This window comes from Schistocerca serialis, chromosome 10 (genome assembly GCF_023864345.2).
Source record: "Schistocerca serialis cubense isolate TAMUIC-IGC-003099 chromosome 10, iqSchSeri2.2, whole genome shotgun sequence".
Lineage (NCBI taxonomy): Eukaryota > Metazoa > Arthropoda > Insecta > Orthoptera > Acrididae > Schistocerca > Schistocerca serialis.
In genome coordinates this window covers 59911459-59932930 of record NC_064647.1, presented here as the reverse complement: position 1 = coordinate 59932930, position 21472 = coordinate 59911459, and the positions used below count along the sequence as shown (strand labels likewise).

Sequence of the window (21472 nt, the reverse complement as noted above, 5' to 3'; positions counted from 1 at the left end):
GGAAAGGTCATGGCATCATGTTCTGGGATGCAAAGGGGATTCTGTTTGTAGATTATCTCCCTACTGTGTAAACAATTATTGGAGAATACTATGCTAACCTCTTGGACAAACAGCAGCAAAAGATGTGTGTGGAAAGGCCAGGTTTAGCAAGGAAGAAAGTCATCTTCCACCAAGACAGTGTGTGCTGTCGCCATGGAAAAATTACATTAACTAAGGTATGACTTGTTGCCACACCCACCTTGTTCACCTGATATTGCTCCATCAGACTTCCATCTCTTCCAAAAACTGAAAATTTTTCTTGTGGATGAAGATTCATTTTAAACAAAGAATTGATAGCCAGAGTTGACAACTATTTTGCAGAAAACTCATTTTTAAAATGGGATCAATGCACTGCAACATTGTTGGACCAAATGCATTAATCTACAAGGAGGCTACATTGAAAAACAACAAAAGTTTCAGTGATGTAAGTACTTTTTTTCTATTCTATTCTTTTCAAACCACCCTCTTAGTATGCTGACGGCCTCACAAAGGCCTTGGCAGACTGGCAGTACCCTCCATACCTAATTCACAAACAGATCTCCCATGCCATATCCCAACACATGCCTGATCCTCACATTCATCCCAAGAACCAACCACAAAGAAGTCCCCTCCACCCCCACCCCCTCCTCTTTCCCAGTACCACCCAGACTGGAATGGCTGAACCACATCATTCATCAGGATCAGGGCTTTGATTATCTATCACCAGACCCTCAAATGAGGGACATCCTACCCAAGGTACTTCCAGACCCTCCCAAAGAGGTCTGTGGGAGATCCAGATGTAAAACCTGCCCAGTTCACCAACCCAGCACCACCTACTGCAGTCCCATCACAGTTGTATTCTGCCCCAGCAGAGGCCGGGCCACATGTGAAAGAAGCCATGTTATATACACTATGTGATCAAAAGTACCCACACCCCCCAAAACATACTTTTTTCATATTAGGTGCATTGTGCTGACACATACTGCCAGGTACTCCATATCAGTGGCCTTAGTAGTCATTAGGACATCGTGAGAGAGCAGAATGGGGCGCTCTGTGGAGCTCAAGGACTTTGCATGTGGTAAGGTTACTGGGTGACACTTATGTCATACGTCTACACGAGATTTCCACACTCCTAAACATCCATAGGTCCACTGTTTCCAATGTTATAGTGAAGTGGAAACATGAATGGACACATACAGCACAGAAGCGTACAGGCCGACCTCGTCTGTTGACTGACAAGAGACCACTGACTGTTGAAGAGGATTGTAATGTGTAACAGGCAGACATCAATCTAGACCATCACACAGGAATTCCAAAGTGCATCCCTGCAAGTACTATGACAGTTAGGCGAGAGGTGAGAAAACTTGGATTTCATGGTTGAGCGGCTGCTCATAAGCCACACATCACGCTGGTAAATGCCAAACGATGCCTCACTTGGTGTGATGAGTGTAAACATTGGATGACTGAAGAGTGGAAAAATGTTGTATGGTGTGACAGATCACGGTACACAATATGGAGATCCGATGGCAGAGTTTGAGTACGGTGAATACCCGGTGAACATAATCTGCCAGCGTGTGTAGTGCCAACAGTAAAATTTGGAGGCGGTCGTGTTATCGTGTGGTCGTGTTTTTCACGGAGGGGGCTTGCACCCCTTGTTGTTTTGCATGGCACTATTAGAGCACAGGCATAAATAGATGTTTTAAGCACCTTCTTGCTTCCCACTGTTGAAGAGCAATTCGGGGATGGTGACTCAATCTTTCAACACAATTGAGCACTTGTTCATAATGCACGGCCTGTGGTGGAGACAATAACACCCCTGAAATGGACTGGCCTGCACAGAGTCCTGACTTGAATCCTATAGAACACCTTTGGGATGTTTTGGAATGGCGACTTGGTGCCAGGCATCGCTGACTGACATCGATCCCTCTCCTCAGTGCAACACCCCATAAGGAATGGGCTGCCAGTTCCCAAGAAACCTTCAAGCACCAGAATGAATGTATGCCTGCGAGAGTGTAAGCTGTTATCTAGGCTAAGGGTGAGCCAACACCATACTGAATTCCAGCATTACCGATGGAGGGTGCCATGAACTTGTAACTCATTTTCAGCCAGGTGTCCAGATACTTTCGATCACGTAGTGTACCAGTTCTGCTGCAGTCATTGCTCAGTGTTTTACATTGGTGTAACAACAAACCAGCTGTCACATAGAACGAATAGCCACTGCTAAACAATGTTGGCCACATAGTGTCACAATGTGCAGCAGAGTGCAACATGTGAGATTTCAGTGGCTGCTTCACAGCCTGTGCCTTCTGGATCCACCAGCTTTTCTGAGCACATCCTTCATTCCTGCAGTCTTCCTGGCCTAAACCTAAACTAGCTCATCACCCCACTATCTCCACCCCCTACCGAAGAGAGAGAGTGAGTGAGTGAGTGAGTGAGTGAATGAGTGAGTGTGTGTGCTGTCCTCCAATACTAAATTGGTGATCCCTCGATGTCTCAGAACATGTCCTACCAACCGATCCCTTCTTCTAGTCAAGTTGTGCCACAAGCTCCTCTTCTCCCCAATTCTATTCAATACCTTCTCATTAGTTACGTGATCTACCCATCTAATCTTCAGCATTCTTCTGTAGCACCACATTTCGAAAGCTTCTATTCTCTTCATGTCTAAGCTATTTATCATCCACGTTTCACTTCCATACATGGCTACAGTCCGTACAAATACTTTCAGAAACAACTTCCTGACATTTAAATCTATACTCGATGTTAACAAATTTTTCTTCTTCAGAAACGCTTTCCTTGCCATTGCCAGTCTACATTTTATATCCTCTCTATTTCTACCATCATCAGTTATTTTGCTACCCAAATAGCAAAACTCCTTTACTGCTTTGAGTGTCTCATTTCCTAATCTAATTCCCTCAGCATCACCCGACTTAATTTGACTACATTCCATTATCCTAACTTTGCTTTTGTTGATGTTCATCTTATACACTCCTTTCAAGACACTGTCCATTCCGTTCAACTGATCTTTCAAGTCCTTTGCTGTCTCTGACAGAATTACAATGTAATCGGCAAACCTCAAAGCTTTTATTTCTTCTCCATGGATTTCAATACCTACTCCGAACTTTTCATTTGTTTCCTATATTGCTTGCTCAATGTACAGATTGAATAACATCAGGGTTCAAAAATGGTTCAAATGGTTCTGAGCACTATGGGACTTAACTGCTCAGGTCATCAGTCCCCTAGAACTTAGAACTACTTAAACCTGACTAACCTAAGGACATCACACACATCCAAGCCCGAGGCAGGATTCGAACCTGCGGCGACCGTAGCGGTCGCGCAGCTCCTGACTGAAGCACCTAGAACCTCTTGGCCACCACGGCCCGCCATCAGGGATAGGCTACAACCCTGTCTCACTCCCTTCCCAACCACTGCTTCCCTTTCATGTCCCTCGACTCTTATAACTGCCATCTGGTTTCTGTACAAATTGTAAATAGCCTTTCGCTCCCTGTATTTTACCCCTGCCACCTTCATAATTTGAAAGAGAGTATTCCAATCAACATTTTCAAAAGTTTTCTCTAAGTCTACAAATGCTAGAAATGTAGGTTTGCCTTTCCTTAATCTTTCTTCTAAGATAAGTCGTAGGGTCAGTATTGTATTCTACGGAATCCAAACTGATCTTCCCCGAGGTCGGCTTCTATCAGTTTTTCCATTCGTCTGTAAAGAATTCGCGTTAGTATTTTGCAGCTGTGACTTATCAAAGTGATAGTTCGGTAATTTTCACATCTGGCAACACCTGCCGTCTTTGGGATTGGAAAAATTATATTCTTCTTGAAGTCTGAGTGTATTTCACCTGTCCCATACATCTTGCTCACCAGATGGTAGAGTTTTGTCAGGACTGGCTCTCCCAAGGCTGTCAGTAGTTCTAATGGAATGTTGTCTACTCCGGGGACCTTGTTTCGACTCAGGTCTTTCAGTGCTCTGTCAAACTCTTCACACAATATCATATCTCCCATTTCATCTTCATCTACATCCTCTTCCATTTCGATAACATTGTCCTCAAGTACACCGCCCTTGTATAGACCCTCTATATACTCCTTCCACCGTTCTGCTTTCCCTTCTTTGCTTAGAACTGGGTTTCCATCAAAGCTCTTGATATTCATGTAAGTGGTTCTCCTTTCTCCAAAGGTCTCTCTAATTTTCTTGTAGGCAGTATCTATCTTACCCCTTGTGAGAAAAGCCTCTACATCCCTACATTTGTTCTCTAGCCATCCCTGCTTAGCCATTTTGCACTTCCTGTCGATATCATTTTTGAGACGTCTGTATTCCTTTTTGCCTGCTTCATTTACTGTACTTTTATATTTTCTCCTTTCATCAATTCAATTCAGTATTTCTTCTGTTACCCAAGGAATTCTACTAACCCTCACCTTTGTACTTATTTGATCCTCTGTTGCCTTCACTATTTCATCCCTCAAAGCTACCCATTCTTCTTCTGCTGTATTTCTTTCCCTCATTCCTGTTTTTCCTACAAGCTTGAAAAAGGAATTGTATTCTGAAAGCTAGGCTTTTGTTGGTGTACCTATCAGCACTTCTGCTTTTTGGTGGGTTGTCTCCTTTATTCCATAACTTCCTGAATTATCTTTGATGTTTTTAAAAAGACAATGAAGAATTAAGAAGCCTCTGTTCTATGAAAAAGAAGTTTAGTTTTCTCTGCTTTAATGTAGTATGTAGTATTTTAAAAAAAATCCTTGCTCTGGACCAACACTCACCCTGTGTACCCAGCATTGCTGCAAAAATATTTCATGTGATTCGTATTTTTACCAGTGGTCCTTTGTTTTGCTGAAGCACAACTGTTCTGAAATTTCTACATGTACAACATTAATGGTCATACAGCAAGAATGAGAACAAAAGAAGTAAACGAACCAGAAACAAATGCTACTTTGACAATGGTATTCTCACATTCTCAGGGAGAAGAAAAAAAAACTAACTTGTAACTGAAAATCGTAAACCCAGTGAAACAAATTCAAAGCCATGGAAATTAAGTGTAAGTAGACATTCACTGAAGTGCGTCATAAGTAACCGAAAAATAATATAATTCCATAAAGTAACAGAGTAAAGCAATAGATAAAAATTTTAAGTAGTTGAGAATATACTTATATCTATGTCTGTATTCATTGTCAGTAACAACATGAGGGAGAATATTTGCCAGAGAAGCAATTCACAAGGATTACACCAGCAATATGACAAGCATTGACATACCCAGAAGAGGAAACTCCACCAGGGTGGATGACCTAAAAATTTTCAGTGATTTTTGTCTCTCTACTTGATTTTGTCATTTAAAAATTACAAAATAAAGTTATATAAGTACCTGACAAAAACCCATGTCCCAGTATAAAAGAGTTCTATAATATGGACAGTGTTGATTTTAATATATAAGACTATTGCTGTACGCTTTGATTCAGTATGAACATTGTGATTATAGCATTTAAGATGCAGTCTCTTGATTTCACTTCACAACTGTTGTCTATATTTGATGAGGCTTATTTGATGTAAACTGGAGAATGGCCAGTAAATAAAGATTAAAAGTACAAAACGACTTGAGATGCATAGCAAAATTCTCTTAAAAGTTAACATCACAATAAACAAAATGAGTTAAAACATTGAAATCTCATAAAGCATAAATGCACCATGGAGCAATTGCCATTTCACATTTGTAGTGTCTCAAGCTTTCAACGACCTCCTCCATCATCATCAGTGGTATGTAGAAGACTGTTAGGTACTATATTTAGTTGGTCAGATTATGTCATGGAGATGTCACAGTCATATAACTTCTGTATGCTACCAGAGAATATGTCAATATCCATGACTCAAGAACATTGGTAATGATGCTGATTTTGCTATATGAAGAATGAGTCAGGTTATTTTTCTATTGTCGTTCAGCATCAAGTGCCTATTTCCATGCAGCCACTGATGCAGTTTAAGCTGTTAATATACATTCTGATCTGAGCACCTTCTTTGATGATAGACTCATAGTAGACAGCTGCATAGGATATTTCCATTTCATCAGACATAAGCATATGTTTGTTCATAATGCTGTATTTGGTAACAGCAGATTTGTCGAAATTACAATATTTAATGTGGTATCACTGTTCTGAGCTGTGTTCTGAAATCATTTGGTCTGCTTGACCAGTATAGCTGGTACTACCGTCACAAGGTACTTTATGTACTCCAGGAGCATTGAAAATGGTGCTGCCTTTTAACTGGGTGCAACATCTCTTTAATTTTCTTGGGTCATCAGAAAATGGAGTCTGCTCAGGACTGCACCCATTTTATTTGTGGTAGTTCTAAAAAAAAGGAAGGGCTGCTACATGCTGATCATCTTCTGATGATTGAGTATCTGTGTCTTTTTTTTTTTTTTTTTTGAGATGACTGGCTTAATATTTTCATCACTGAGAATAATCAATTTATGAACATATAATGTAATTGGATTGATAATAAAATCTACTCACTAAGCAGCAGAGCAATAGAACACATATATCAATGGTGTTAGTTTGCAAGCTTTTGGAGCCAGTGGCTCCTCCTTCTGGCAGAGAGGTTGAAGGGGAAGGAATAGGGGCGAAGGAAAAAGACTGGCGAGGTTTATAAAAAGAGGTAAGATTTGGAAAGCTTGCCCAGAACCCCAGGTCAAGGGAGTTTTACCAGATGACATGAAACGGAAAAACTGATTTTTGGGTACTGCACTGGACAAGATGTGAAAACCTGAGGACTTAAAGGTGCAAGAAAGACCGGATAATAAGCAAGACAGATTACTGCCAAAACATCTTGCATGAGAGGGGGGAGGGGGGGGGGGGAGTGAAAAATAGAAATCTCAGAAAATGAAAGCTGTAGAAAAGTAAAATGCAGTAAAGAAAGAAACAATTTCTGTGAAGAAATGCTGAGACCAAAGAAATTAATGTAAATTAGGGCCAGGTGGGTGGTGAGAACTGTTAGTCATCTAACCACTTAGTACGAATGGGCCTAGCAGAGGGTGTATACTGGCAACAGACAGTATCCTGTTGTTCCAGAGCATGTTCTACAACATAAGTCTTGACCATTCACTGTTTCACTGCACATGCCATTTGGATTCTTCAACCAACCACTAGTTCCTCAGAACTCTGCAGATGGGAACTGGCTCTACTACATGTCCTTGGTTCTTGCCACCCACCTGGCCTTAATTTGTTAATTTCTTCAGTCTCAACATTTCTTCACAGTAACTATTCCTTTCTTCATTCCCTTTTAGTCCTCTATATTTTTCATTTTCTGAGCTTTCTATTTTTTACCATCCCCCCTCTCACCTCTATCACACACAATTCACATAGCTTTTTGCACTTGTTAACTTGTGCATGATGTTTTGTCAGTAATCTCTGTCTTGCTTATTACCCTGTCTTCCACCTTTAAGCTCTCAAGTTTTCACATCATGTCTGGTGCAGTCTCCAACAATCAGTCTTTTTCTTCTCATGCCATCTAGTAAGACTCTCCTGACCTGGAGTTCTGGGTGACTTTTCAGAACTCTAGTCCTTTCCTAAACCTCAGCAGTCCTTTTCTTTCATCCCTCTTCCTTCCGTTCAGCCTTTCAGCTAGGAGGAGGAGCCACTGGCTACAAAAACTTGCAGACTTAAGTACTTTTATATATATGTTCTCCTGCCACCACTTGGTGAGTGGACTTTTGTCTATATTAATATTTTCATTGTTATAGCTATTCTTCTGGAATAAGTTTCTTAGGTGTCTGGTCTCAGAATCTTGGTGTTCCTTTTCATACCAGCTATCTCTCACAAGGCTACTTACAAAATTTCACAATTCGGTATTATGCAAAGAATCTAGAGATATCCTTTAGTCCCTGTGTGTCATTACTATGGATACTATGATGACAAAATTACACTCACAGCAAGCTGTTCCAGCTCTGCCCTCAGGTAAATGAGCCCATGCCCATTTCTTATCGTGCTGACAGGCATCTGCAGGAAGTCGAGGCTACATGCCCGGGCAGCCATATTGCGCTTGTTGTGTGCATGAGTAAACTGCTTGACCATCCCAGTTCTGGGTGTTCTGTCAGCCTCTTTCCCACACCTGTTCATATGCACACATGCACACCCGGCTGCCTGCTAGCAAACATGAATTGGAATGGCCTAACATACAATGTGCATGGAAGGAGTCATTCTTCCCACATTCCATAAACAATTGGAACAGTATGAAATTCCAACATGCACCATTAATTTCATTGATTTGCAGAGTATATGTTTAGATGTACTGCCACCAGCAAATTTCCTTTTCTTTGTTGATGCTTCTGGTCTGTTCCCTAATGCTTTTGGCTCAAATATGATGTTGAATATGCTGCAAGTTCTTCCACAAATGAGTCTGTGGGAGTTTAGGGATTGTCAGATAGCCCTCCTGTTATTGGATCAGTTGTCACATGCTGTTAGTGACAATGGGATAATTCTTTTGATATAAAAATATCCTTCTCATTTTGTGATGTAGATATTCTTTTGCTGTGTGCAGATAATGGTAAAAAATGTTTCCCCACAAGTGAAGGATGGCCAAACCACTGCCAGAAACCAAAGCTATGCCTCATCAGTTGGTGCTCCACAGTGTCCCTTTGTGAGTGCAGCAGGTGATACACAGCAGCGTCGCAGGCAAGAACTTGCAGCAGAGCTGAAACAGGTTAGTTTTTGACTAGTACTAGTACTTTGTGTGTGTGTGTGTGTGTGTGTGTGTGTGTGTGTGTGTGTGTGTGTGTGTGTGTGTGTGTGTGTATATATATATATATATATATATATATATATATATATATATATATATATATATATATATATATATATATATATATAGACTTACGATAATTGCTCTCTTTCTCTGCCTCTTCCCATGTGTTTCATGTGTGGGTTTGTGGGGGGGAGGGGTATTCACACATGTACATGTCTGAGTATTTCCTTTCCCACATAACTGGTTTGCAAGTTTAATGGAGTATGTTATAAGTAACATGAAGTGTTGTGTAGATATAACACAGTCATTAACTGAAGTATGTTGTACTGTGTGGTTATAATTAAAGTGCAGCTCGTCACACAGGTCAATTGTGGGCTGTAATTATCACAAGACAGTGAAACTTAGTAGCTATGCTAATGCGCTAATGTGGAACATGTTTACACTGGAAAAATATTAGTTACAATTTGGGCAGGAGCAAAACTGGCACTGTGAATTCAAGAAAGTGATATAGAAATGTTTCCATATGCAATGGATCAATTGTGAATTGTGATTCATTCGTTTCATAACTTAAGTAATCTAATCATTTAATTAGAGTACAGGAGACACATCAAAATATGGTTTATACAATTTTATTGGTATAAAACTATGGTCAAAAAGATGATTTAAATGTTAATGTAACTTTTTGTGAAAAGATACCTTCACATATTTACATAATAAGACAACTGATAGACTACATCCTGCTCAAATATTCAGTTCACCTTTCATGAATTCATCAACTCTGTAGTAGCATTGTAGCTGAAGTAGAGTATTGTGCAGCTTTCTTTTCAGTGAATCTAGGTTCATACTCAGAATGTTCTTGGCTTTTAGTTTGTTAATTTTCATTCCCATAAACTGGGGAGTTTGAGCATATAATTTTAAATGATGAGCAGGCAGCATAAAATTTCCTTTATTTTATGTATTGTAAGAGTGATCAAAGCAGTTCTCCTGGCATAATTCTAAATTGTTATGGAAAAAAAATCATAGATAGATTTTAAATAATGGGCGAATTGATTTTCTTGGCTTGATTGATTGATTTCTTTATTAATCCATGTAACAATTTACATTGTGTGGATTTTGTCAGCAAAATCATATACAATACAATATTCCTACAATTATACACATAAAATTAGTATTTACACACATTTTTGAGGTATCTTAAATTAATTTTATATCCTTATGTAATTTTCTTATAGGACTGTACGATTCTGGATTTCATATTATAATTATTTCCTCATGTATTACAATGCAGGCTACTTTAATTACACTACACGTTTTAATTCAGATAGTCCGTTACTGCGTAATAACTTTTATTTAATTAAAAAAAAAAAATTTAGTTTTGTTTTGAACTGTCCAATTGTGCCAATATCTTTTATTTTTTGGGGTAATTTATTATATAATTTAACGGCATTGTACAACAAGCTCTGCTGAGTTTTAACTTTATTTTTCCTCTCTAGATGCAGATTGTATTGGTTTCTAGTTTCATAGCTGTGGCTGTACAGTTATTTTGAATAATTCTTTTCTATGATTACAGTATGTGCATGAAGTTGTTTGGATTTGTAACTGACTTGTAACTGACTGGTAGTAGCTATGCTATGCAGTTTTCCTTGTGTCCATGTCAGTAGAATTAGCTAGTATTTGCACTGCAAATGCAAAGCTGCATGTTCATTCTAATTTAAACTCTTGTCTACATTTAATCCTAAAAATTTCACAGGATCAACTTCTTCTAGGTTTTGATTTTTGTGATTTATTTTAGTTTTTGTGGGATGCTGACAGTTTTCTTCTCAGCTGGACTACATAGGTTTTTGGGATGTCTATGGTTAATTCATTGAAATGAAATTAAGTTTCTAACTGATCTGTTGTATTGATGGTGCTGATAGGAATAGTTTCTGGCTCCTGTTCTTCAATTACTATAGTTGTGTCATCTGCAAATAAGACCGAAAGGCCATTTATATTGATTGATAGGTCATTATTGTACAATAAAAACAAAATAGGTCCTATCATAGAACCTTGAGGGATAACTTGTGTTACTGACTTCCATTTGGAAAAGTAATTTGCTGCCTTTGTAGAAACAAATAAAGGTCAAACAAGTGAGAAAGACATAATGTTGATGTGACTATTAACCAGTGCTTAAACATGTTCAGTATGGGCACCAGAAATGTCAACAAGATGCAGTAAGGGGCCAGATTTGCAGCTGGTGTTAAAAATTGGAACTAATTTTTTTCCAGTGTAAATCAGTTCCACATTAAAGCATTAGAATATCTACGAGGGCTATTCAGACAGTAGGGAACGTTTTGGCATTAAAAAATAACTTAAGTACAAGAAATACACTTTATTATACAGGGTGGTCCATTGATAGTGACGGGGCCAAATATCTCACAAAATAAGCATAAATCGAAAAAACTACAAAGAACGAAACTCGTCTAGCTTGAAGGGGGAAACCAAATGGCGCTATGGTTGGCCTGCTAGATTGTGCTGCCATACGTCAAACGAATATCAACTGAGTTTTTTTAAATAGGAACCCCATTTTTTAATGCATATTTCTGTAGTATGTAAAGAAATATGAATGTTTTAGTTAGACCACTTTTTTCACTTTGTGATAGATAGAACTGTAATAGTCACAAATGTATAAGTACGTGGTATCATGTAACATTCCGCCAGTGCGGACAGTATTTGCTTCGTGATACATTACCCGTGTTAAAATGGACCGTACACCAATTGCGGAAAAGGTCGATATCGTGTTGATGTATGGCTATTGTGATCAAAATGCCCAACGGGCGTGTGCTATGTATGGTGCTCGGTATCCTGGACGACATCATCCAAGTGTCCGGACCGTTCGCCGGATAGTTACGTTATTTAAGGAAACGGGAAGTGCTCAGCCACATGTGAAACGTCAACCACGACCTGCAACAATGATGATGCCCGAGTAGGTGTTTTAGCTGCTGTCATGGCTAATCCACACGTCAGTAGGAGACAAATTGTGGGAGAATCGGGAATCAAAAACGTCGGTGTTGAGAATGCTACATCAACATCGATTGCACCCGTATCATATTTCTATGCACCAGGAGTTGCATGGCGACGACTTTGAATGTTGTGTACAGTTCTGCACCAGGAACAAGAGAAATTACGGGACAATGACAGATTTTTTGCACATGTTCTCTTTAGCGACGAAGTGTCATTCACCAATAGCAGTAACGCAAACCGGCATAATATGCGCTATTGGGCAACGGCAAATCCATGTTGACTGTGACAAGTGGAACATAAGCAACATTGACGGGTTAATGTATGGTGCAGCATTATGGGAGGAAGGGTAATTGGCTCCCATTTTATCAATGCCAGTCTAAATGATGCAATGTATGCTGATTTCATACGTAATGTTCTACCGATGTTACTACAAGATGTTTCACTGCATGACAGAATGGCGATGAACTTCCAACATGATGGATGTCCGGCACATAGCTCGCATGTGGTTGAAGTGGAATTGAATAGTATATTTCATGACAGGTGGATTGGTCGTCGAAGCACCATACCACTACCCGCACGTTCACCAGATCTGAACTCCCCGGATTTCTTTCTGTGGGGAAAGTTGGAGGATATTTGCTATTGTGATCCACCGCAAACGCCTGACATGTGTCAGCGCATTGTCAATGCATGTATGAACATTATGGAAGGCGAACTACTCGCTGTTGAGAGGAATGTTGTGTTGCCAGATGCATTGAGGTTGATGAACATCATTTTGAGCATTTACTGCATTGATGTGGTATTTACAGGTAATCACGCTGTAACAGCAGGCATTCTCAGAAATGATAAGTTCATAAAGGTACATGTATCACATTGGAACAACCGAAAAAAATGTACAAAGGTACCTACGTTCTGTACTTTAATTTAAAAAACCTACCTGTTACCAACTGTTGGTCTAAAATTGTGAGCCATATGTTTGTGATTATTACAATGCCATCTATCACAAAGCGAAAAAAGTGGTCCAACTGAAACATTCATATTTCTTTATGTACTACGCGATAATGTAATAAGAAATGGGGGTTCCTATTTTAAAAAATGCAGTTGATATCCATTTGACCTATGGCAACGCCAACTAGCGGGCCAACCATAGAGCCATCTGGTTTCCCCCTTCAAGCTAGACAAGTTTCGTTCTTTGTAGTTTTTTCATTTGACGCTTATTTCATGAGATATTTGGCCCGGTCACGATCAATGGACCACCCTGTATACATCTGAAAGTGTGACTGACATACTACTTTTCCACATAGTCACCGAACACATTGAGGCACTTATCATAACGGTGGACAAGCTTTGAAAGACCTTCGTAGTAAAATTCTGCCACCTGAGACTTCAGCCAGTGAGTCACACGTGCCTGGAGTTCTGCCTAGGCTAGGCAAGCTTTGGAGTGACAATTTCAGACAACAAAGCTCGTGAAACTCGTGGAAAAGAACGTGAAAGCTCAGTTATTCTGAAGCGATGGTTTCACAAATCGTTTCATCAACTTTAGCAGCAAGATCATCAATCACAATTCTCGGGTGTCCACTCTTCTCTTCATCATGAACATTGGTTTGGCCATTTTTAAACCAAAAGCACCATTTCCAGATGGAACGTTCACTCATTACGTTGTTTCCATACACTTCACAAAGTTCACAATAAATTTCTATAGGTTTTAGCTTTTTGCCAACAAAAACTGTATCACAGACCACATCTCACAACTGGTGGGATTTTTGATTGCAGTGCACATTTCAAATTCGAATATAGAAAATACCAGATGCGCAGAGATGTTCCCGCTGTCACGGATTGATGCCAACTGAGCTGCCAAGCATGCACGTACCAAAATATATGCAATCACTGCACATCTAGCGGCATCAGATGGAAACATTTCTTACTTTCTGAATAGCCCTCATACAATGTTTTGCTGCCCTATGATAATTACGGCCCACACTGGACCTCTGAGAGTAGTTGCACTTTAATTATAACCAACTAGTATCTTTCTCTATAGGAACACAAAATTGTGAGCTAACAGTAGTAGAGCTAGGAAGACTTAATATTTGCTAGTAAAATGTTCTACATCTTAAACAAATAACATGCACTACCAGTAGGAACAAAAATTCTACTCCTCTTAAAGAAGATTGGGAGAGTGTCATGACTTTTGATCTCATTGTCGTACAAGGTGAAGAGTTTGTTAATTTAGTTCTGAAATAATCCGAAAATTCTCAGTCATCTTGGAATTCTTAAAGTAATTTTTTACGTTGGGAACACACTTTCCTTCTTTTTTACAGTTGATGTATTCTGTCACAAACGTCCTCATAGTAAGAAAGGTATTGGAAAGAAAATAAATGGCATAAGGTGATACCATCGAATAAGACAATCAAAACAACAGACTGCCAGTTTGATTGTGAACTGAAAGATAGCAAACTGATTCACTTAAAAAGTTTCCAGTTGACAAGCCATCTGTTGTTATAGTGGTAGAATATAGGAAACAACCAGTAGTAAATCATAAGGGAACTTCAGTCATGCTTTGTGAATAAGTGTTAGCAAAGGAAATAAGTATGTGAAATGAGGGACTAGAAAAATAATGAATTATGATGATAACTGAGGAAGAAATGTCTGAAACAATTATGAAGTTGAAGTATTGATAAAAAAGAAAATAATCTCAAAATATCTTTACCTATGAAATATCATTCATTGAATTCAGGTTTTCTAGCACTCTTATTCAGTCACAATCTCTCATAAAGCAGCCATGCCTGATATTTTCCCTACCATTCTTTATGAACTTTTGATGTCCCATTGTAGTCATTCTTACAGGAAAGAAAGAAGGTAAGTGTTTAATGTCCCGTTGAGAACAAGGTCATTAGAGATGGAACTCAGGCTGAGATTATGAAAGGGTGGGGAAACAAATCAGCCACACTCCTCAGGGGAACTATCCTGGCATTTGCCTTAATTCATTTAGGGAAATCACAGAAAACCTAAAGTTGAATGGCCAGATGGTGGTTTGAAATATTATCCTCCTGAATGTGAGTCCATTGTGATAACTTCTGTGCTGCTTTGCCCAGACTTGCGTTGGCTCCCACAGCCAGCAATAATGTGTGTGTGATCTGTTTCTTTGTGAATGTCTGTGTGTATGTTGTCTATTTCAGAGGAAGGCTTTCTGGCTGAAAGCTTAAGTGTTTAGTAGTCTTTTTCAGGAGTGCCTTAGGGACCGCTCTCATTCTCTATAAACATAAGTGGTCTAATGGCCAGGGTGAGCTGCAAACTGTGACTGTTTTCTGATGATAATATGGTGTTTGGAAAGATGTCATTGTGCGGTGGCTGTAGGAGGGTGGAAGATGACTTAGACAAAATTTCCAGTTGAGGGGATGATTGACAGTTTGATGTAAATGTTTAAAAATGTAAGTTAACACAGGTGAGTAGGAAAAAGAGTCCCATGGTGTTTAAATAAAGTTTTAATAGTGTGCTACTTGACATTATCTTATTGATTAAATATGTAGGAATAACACTGCATTGCATGATATGAAATGGAATGGAGATGTAAGGATGGTAGCGGGGAAGATGAATGGTTGACTTCATTTAATTGCGAGAATTTTTGGAAAGTGTAAAGGGTACCACATATAGAAAAAAGTGTGAGCCGTTCTTGAGTATACATTGAGTCTTTGGTATCCCCACCTGGTCAGATTAAAGGAGATCATTAAAGCAATTCAGAGGCAGGCTGCTAGATTTGTTACTAGCAGGTTCAGTCAACACTCAAGTGTTACAGGGATGCATCTGGAGCTCAAATGGGAATCTGTGGAGGGAAAGGACATCCTTTTAGAGGAGAACTATTGACAGAATTTAGAGACCAACGTTTGAAGCTGACTGCAATACAAATGTGCTACCAACAATGCGTAAGGACCATGAAGATAAGATTAGAGAGATTAAAGTCTATATGGAGGCATACAGACAGTTGTTTTTTCCCTCGCTATATTTGAGAGTGGAACAGGAAACAAAATGACCAGTAGCGATAGAAGGTAATCTCTACCACACAATATGGTGGCCTGCAGAGTATGTGTGTGCATATGTTAGTTTTCTGCTTCTGGAGGAGGACTTTGTTCCAGAGCTGAACTATTTCTAACTTCCTTTTTCATTGTGCTTGCTTTGACTCTACTGTGTGGTTATTTGTGGTGTATCCTTTCTGTATTACTGTTAAATATAATATTTTTGCTCATTCAAATTCAGCCTACTGAAAGTTTGTGTTTAACAAATTATTGTTCCTTGTAAGATGAACTGAGAGACTTAGAAATAAATTTTCTAGGTAAATTATTAAACATAAGGATTTTTAGATACAGACGACCCAAAAGGAAATGTTGAAAGCATAAAGATACAGAATGTCAGAAAAGGGAAAGTAAAACTGTTAAAACTGAGAGATGCAGAAATAAATTTTGCATGTAAATTATTGAAAAGATTTTTAAATACTGGTGATCCAAAAAAAATTTTGAAGTTCTGAAGATACAGAACATGAGAAAGGGGAAGGTAAAACTATTGTAAGGTCATCAACCACACAGTTTAAGCACAAATTATTTACTGAAAAATCACAGAATTTTATAGCTCTTGACTCATTGGGGAGGACGAGGGGGGGGGGGGGGGGGTGGGTGTCACCTTCTGAAGGTGACAATACAGTACACTGGAAGTTTGTTTAATAACTCACATGTTTAGTCTGGAGAACTGGAGAACACTGCTTGTTGGTTCACCTGAAAAAACTCAAATGTGAAACACACTTTTGGTGCATACATATGCCATCGATTTGTTCACTGAAAACAGAACTGTCAATTGAGTGGTAAATGAAGGTAGTATCGGATTAGGCTATCAGACATGTCTGCGTGCTAACAAAACATCAACAGTAGGTAAACAACAAGGTCCAAATCACAGTCCAGAAGAAAACCACATAGCACAGGATTCTTATCAGTAGGTATATCAGAGAACTTGTTCTAAACTTTGGATGGTTGCAACTAATGAGATTGTGGAGATCCGTGGGAGACCTTAAATTTGCCAAATGAAGGCTGTGGGTCTGATATCAGACCTGGCTCAGACTAGTGGGCCTCCTGTGTTCCGTCGAGGTCCAGATCCATAGGAGTGATGGCCGGCAGATACAGAACCAGAAATTCCTGTGGCCCACCACCTGCGATGTCGTCCTGGAACTGGTCCCCACATCTGCTATTGATGGTCCTTGGGATGGGCAAGGTGCACAATGTTGTGGCATATTCGAAGGTGGTGTTTGTCACATATGGCTCAAATTGAGCTGATTTCAATGTGGGTAAAGGATGCCTCAAGGTGTAGCAATCAGGACCAGCTGCTGGTCTTGCTGGGCAGCAATGGAGAAACATATCCAACCAGAATATATCTGAATGTGTATACCAAAGTGGGGGTGCCACACCTTAATAGTCACAGAAAAAAGTAAATAAAAAATTTGAAATGTTATTCCAAAGCTATGTATTAGAGTGATGATAGTCTGCAGATGAAGAAATATAAGAAACGTGTATTCATCACCACTATAGTCAGTTGCCATATGCAGAATAGGAAATCCTAGAAAAAGATAGACCCTGAAACATAAAGTACATGATGAAACAACAACAGCAGTAGTAATAGTGACAGCTGTATCAATAGTTAGTATAACAGACTGTTAATCTTTTTTTATAATAACAGTAACAGATACATACATAAACATTTTGCAGGTTTGTCGCAAGTACTGTGAGGAAACAGATAGTGTACAGATAGGCAGCACAGACATGTCAGCAGAAGACACTGCAGGGCAGCTGCACTCCAGTGCCGCAGTTAATGATGCCAATAAAGAATTAAGTCAAGATGACCCTGCTCAGCTGACATGTGCAGATGCAAGTGGAGAACAGCTGGAAAATGGTAATAAGGTGAATTTATTAGTTCAGGATTCTCACAAAAATGTGATTCTCACTTAAATCAAACAATGAAAAATCTGGGATGGAATGAAATAATATTATGAAAAGGAAAGTTTCTACTCACCATATAGCAGAGATGCTGAGTCGCAGATAGGCATAACAAGAGGACTGACACTAATAAAGCTTTCAGCCAGTAAGGCCTTCGTCAAAAATAGATGACACACACTGGCTGAACGCTTTACTGGCTGAAAACTTTATTTGTGTCAGTCTTTTTGTTATGCCTATCTGCAACTCAGCATCTGTATGGTGAGTAGTGATTTTCATTTTCATAATATTGATTCTCACTTAAGTTTTACATTGTTTTGTTGACTCTTTGAATGAAGCTCTGTGTATTAATAATACTTACAGAATGAATGTTTACATTATAAGGCAACATTCACTTTCTTCTGTATGTTTTCCTAATTTGTTCACATCAATCATTCTGTAATAGAAATTTTAATAAAATGCAGACTATCACATTTCAGAATATTACTATGAATTATCTGCTAAAGAATGGAAAAACTGATAAATGTCAATCTTTGGAAAAATCTATTTAAGTTTCAGAGAAACTTAGGAACATGTGAGGCCAATACTGACACCACAAATTGTGCTAGAAGATAGGCTGAAGAAAGACAGGCCTAAATTTATAGAATTTGTAAATTTAGTGAAAGCCTTTCATGACATTGATTGCACTACACTTTTTGAAATTCTGAAGGTAGCACGAATAAAATACAGGGACTGTACAACTTGTACAGATATCAGACTACAGTTACAAGAGTCATGGGGCATGAAAGGGAAGCAGTGGTTGAGATGAGATGGCAGTTGGATAATGCTGCAGCATATCCTTGATGTTACTCAATTTGTACATTGGACAAGCAGTAATGAAAACAAAGGAGAAATTTGGAATGGGAATTAAATTTCAGAGAGAAGAAATAAAAACCATAAGGTTTACTGATGACATCGTAAGTCTGCCAAAGACAGAAAAGTATTCGGGAGAACAGTTAAGTGGAATGGATAGTGTCTTGAATAGAGATTATAAGATGAATATCAACCAAAGTAAAACAGGTTTTGAAGTGAATTTGGATTCAGTTGGTCAATGATGAAGGAATTATATTAAAAAATTAGAAACTAGAAACAGTAGATGAGTTTTGTTACTTGGGCAGTAAAATACCTGTTTATGGCCGAAATACAGAGGCTATAACACGCAGAATACTGATAGTGAGAAATGCATTTCTGACAAATAGGAGTTTGTTAACATATAATATCAATTTAAGTGTCAGGAAGAATTTTCTGTATTTACTGAGTGTAGCTTTAAATGGAAATGAAACACGGATGATAAGCAGTTCAGACAAGAAGAGAAGGAAGCTTTTCGAAATATTGTGCTACAGAAGTATGTTAAATTTTAGTTCCTAAATTTCTCTGAAACCGAAATAGATTTTCCCAAACTCTTTGCCTTTACAAATGTCTGCTTGTGTCTGTGTATGTGTGGATGGATATGTGTGTGGTAGCGAGTGTATACCTGTCCTTTTTTTCCCCCTAAGGTAAGTCTTTCCACTCCTGGGGTTGGAATGACTCCTTACCCTCTCCCTTAAAACCCACATCCTTTCGTCTTTCCCTCTCCTTCCCTCTTTCCTGATGAAGCAACTGTTGGTTGTGAAAGCTTGAATTTTGTGTGTATGTTTGTGTTTGTTTGTGTGTCTATCAACCTGCCAGCGCTTTCGTTTGGTAAGTCACATCATCTTTGTTTTTAAATTTTAGTTGGGTAGATAAAATAACAAATGATGAGATGCTGAATTGAATTGGGGGAAAAGGAAATTTATTGCACAACTTTAATGAAAAAAAAAGAGATTGATTCATGGGGAAAATCTTGGGTGTCAAGGAACTGTCAGTTTGGTAATAGTAAGAAATGGTGCGTGTTTTGTAAACATTGCCGAGGAAGATTGAGGCTTAAATACAGTATGGATGTAGGTTGGCAGTAGTTATGCAGGGTGGGCAGAAGAAGTGATGAAGAAATTAATGCCATGTGTGCCAGACTTCCCGGCATTATGGATTGCTGTGACACTGCAAACATTGTGTTGTTAACTCACAGGCATCTGCTGAAATAAAGATAGGTCAAAATGACATAATGTTAGTCTGGACGTAATGTCACTTTTCACGAGAGTGCTGGTACAAGTCACAGTGGATCTTTTGGCCCAAAATTTTCTACCTGCAATCATCAAGCTGTTCTGCCATGCTGCCATGCCTTAATGACAATGTACTTTCTGTACTACAACAAATATCGGCAATATACTTTCTGTACTGCAACAAATATTATGAGATAACGAATGGCACAGCCATGAGATCCCCATGTCTCTGGCCATTGCAAGCTTTTTCATAGAACACTTTGAGAAGCAAGCTCTGAACTCAGTGAGGTTGTGTCCATCTTGCTTCCTACAGTAAGCTGATGACACCATTTTGATATGGCCTCAAGATGAAAATATGTTGCAGCAGTTCGTTGACAACGTGTACTGTGTCCATCCCAACATTAGATTTACCTTCAAGTTTGAGAGGGATCACTTTGGTACACAGGGCAAAGGTTGTTTCTGATGATGGCCACATAGATTCTGAATTTTAGCATTTGAAGCATATGTTGACAGAAAATCATTACAGCAAGGGAGAAATTGCAAAAGCTTTCAAGTGCCACAGGAGACAGATGCCTCATAAATAAGTGGAGGAGGTCAAGCCAGCTGCATTCATTCCATACTATGGAGCAGCTACTAGAAAGATAGGATATGTGCTTTATATCGTTTGCAAGGTCTTTAATACGCAACATGAACAGCTAGGGGCCCAACACACTTCTCTGGGCACATCCGAAATTACTCCCACACATCAGTGACTCTCCATTCAAGATACCTTGCTACCTTGTTGCACCTGCCTCACCAAAAAATTTTACTAAAGTCACAATTTTTGCCTGATTCCCTATACCGGTATGATTGTACTTTTGATAATAAGTGTAGATATGGTACAGAGTCAAATGTTATTTAGAAATCTAACTGACTGCCTTAGTCCAAAACTTTCAGTACATATGTCATGTGAGAAATATGAGAAAAATGCAAGTTGTGTTTCACATGATCGATGTTTTTGAAATTCATGCTGGTTGTCATGGAGGAAGTCATTCTGTTTCAAATACCATAAGTGACTTAAGGAAACTTCAGTAAAACTCCGCACCAGCCAGGGACATAATATTCTAGTTCAGAGTTAAACTGATTAAGTAAACATTATATTTGGAACAGAAATTGCTTTAGTTTGCTGGAAAAAAAAATTAGAAATTGAAAGTAACAAGATTCTTTCATATTTTCTGGCAAAGATTTCATATACAGTTCTACAGCCTTACTTCATATAGGTTGTCAAAATAGAAGCAGCAACAGGTTCAGGTACCAGAAGCACCTGTGTCTGTGTCTGTGTCTGTGTCTGTGTGTGTGTGTGTGTGTGTGTGTGTGTGTGTGTGTAAGATAGTAGCTGAAGCCATGTTTGCTGCAACTCAAACATCTATCAATAAAAGGTCTACTTATGTTCATATATCCTGGCAATCTCAAGCACACATATACTGCCCTCCTAACAGAGGAAGAATGATTCAAAGAAGATAAAACCAAGGAAAAAGGTACCAACGTAACAAACCACATGATGTTCATTTTGTCTTGGGGGAAATATTGCTGCACAGTTGTAAAATTCAAAATCTGTCATGGACACCCTTCTCAGCATTTAGTCCCCATATTGCAGCGTAT

General features: G+C 38.9%; 1 protein-coding gene across 1 annotated transcript in view; it reads left to right on the top strand.

Moving 5' to 3' along the window:
• Positions 1-21472, top strand: part of LOC126425248 (uncharacterized) — a 230549-nt gene that overhangs the window by 190625 nt on the left and 18452 nt on the right. The window contains exons 7-8 of the mRNA XM_050088219.1: positions 8545-8706; positions 17490-17673. Coding sequence (XP_049944176.1) covers positions 8545-8706; positions 17490-17673 — 346 coding nt within the window. The remainder of the gene's footprint in view (positions 1-8544; positions 8707-17489; positions 17674-21472) is intronic.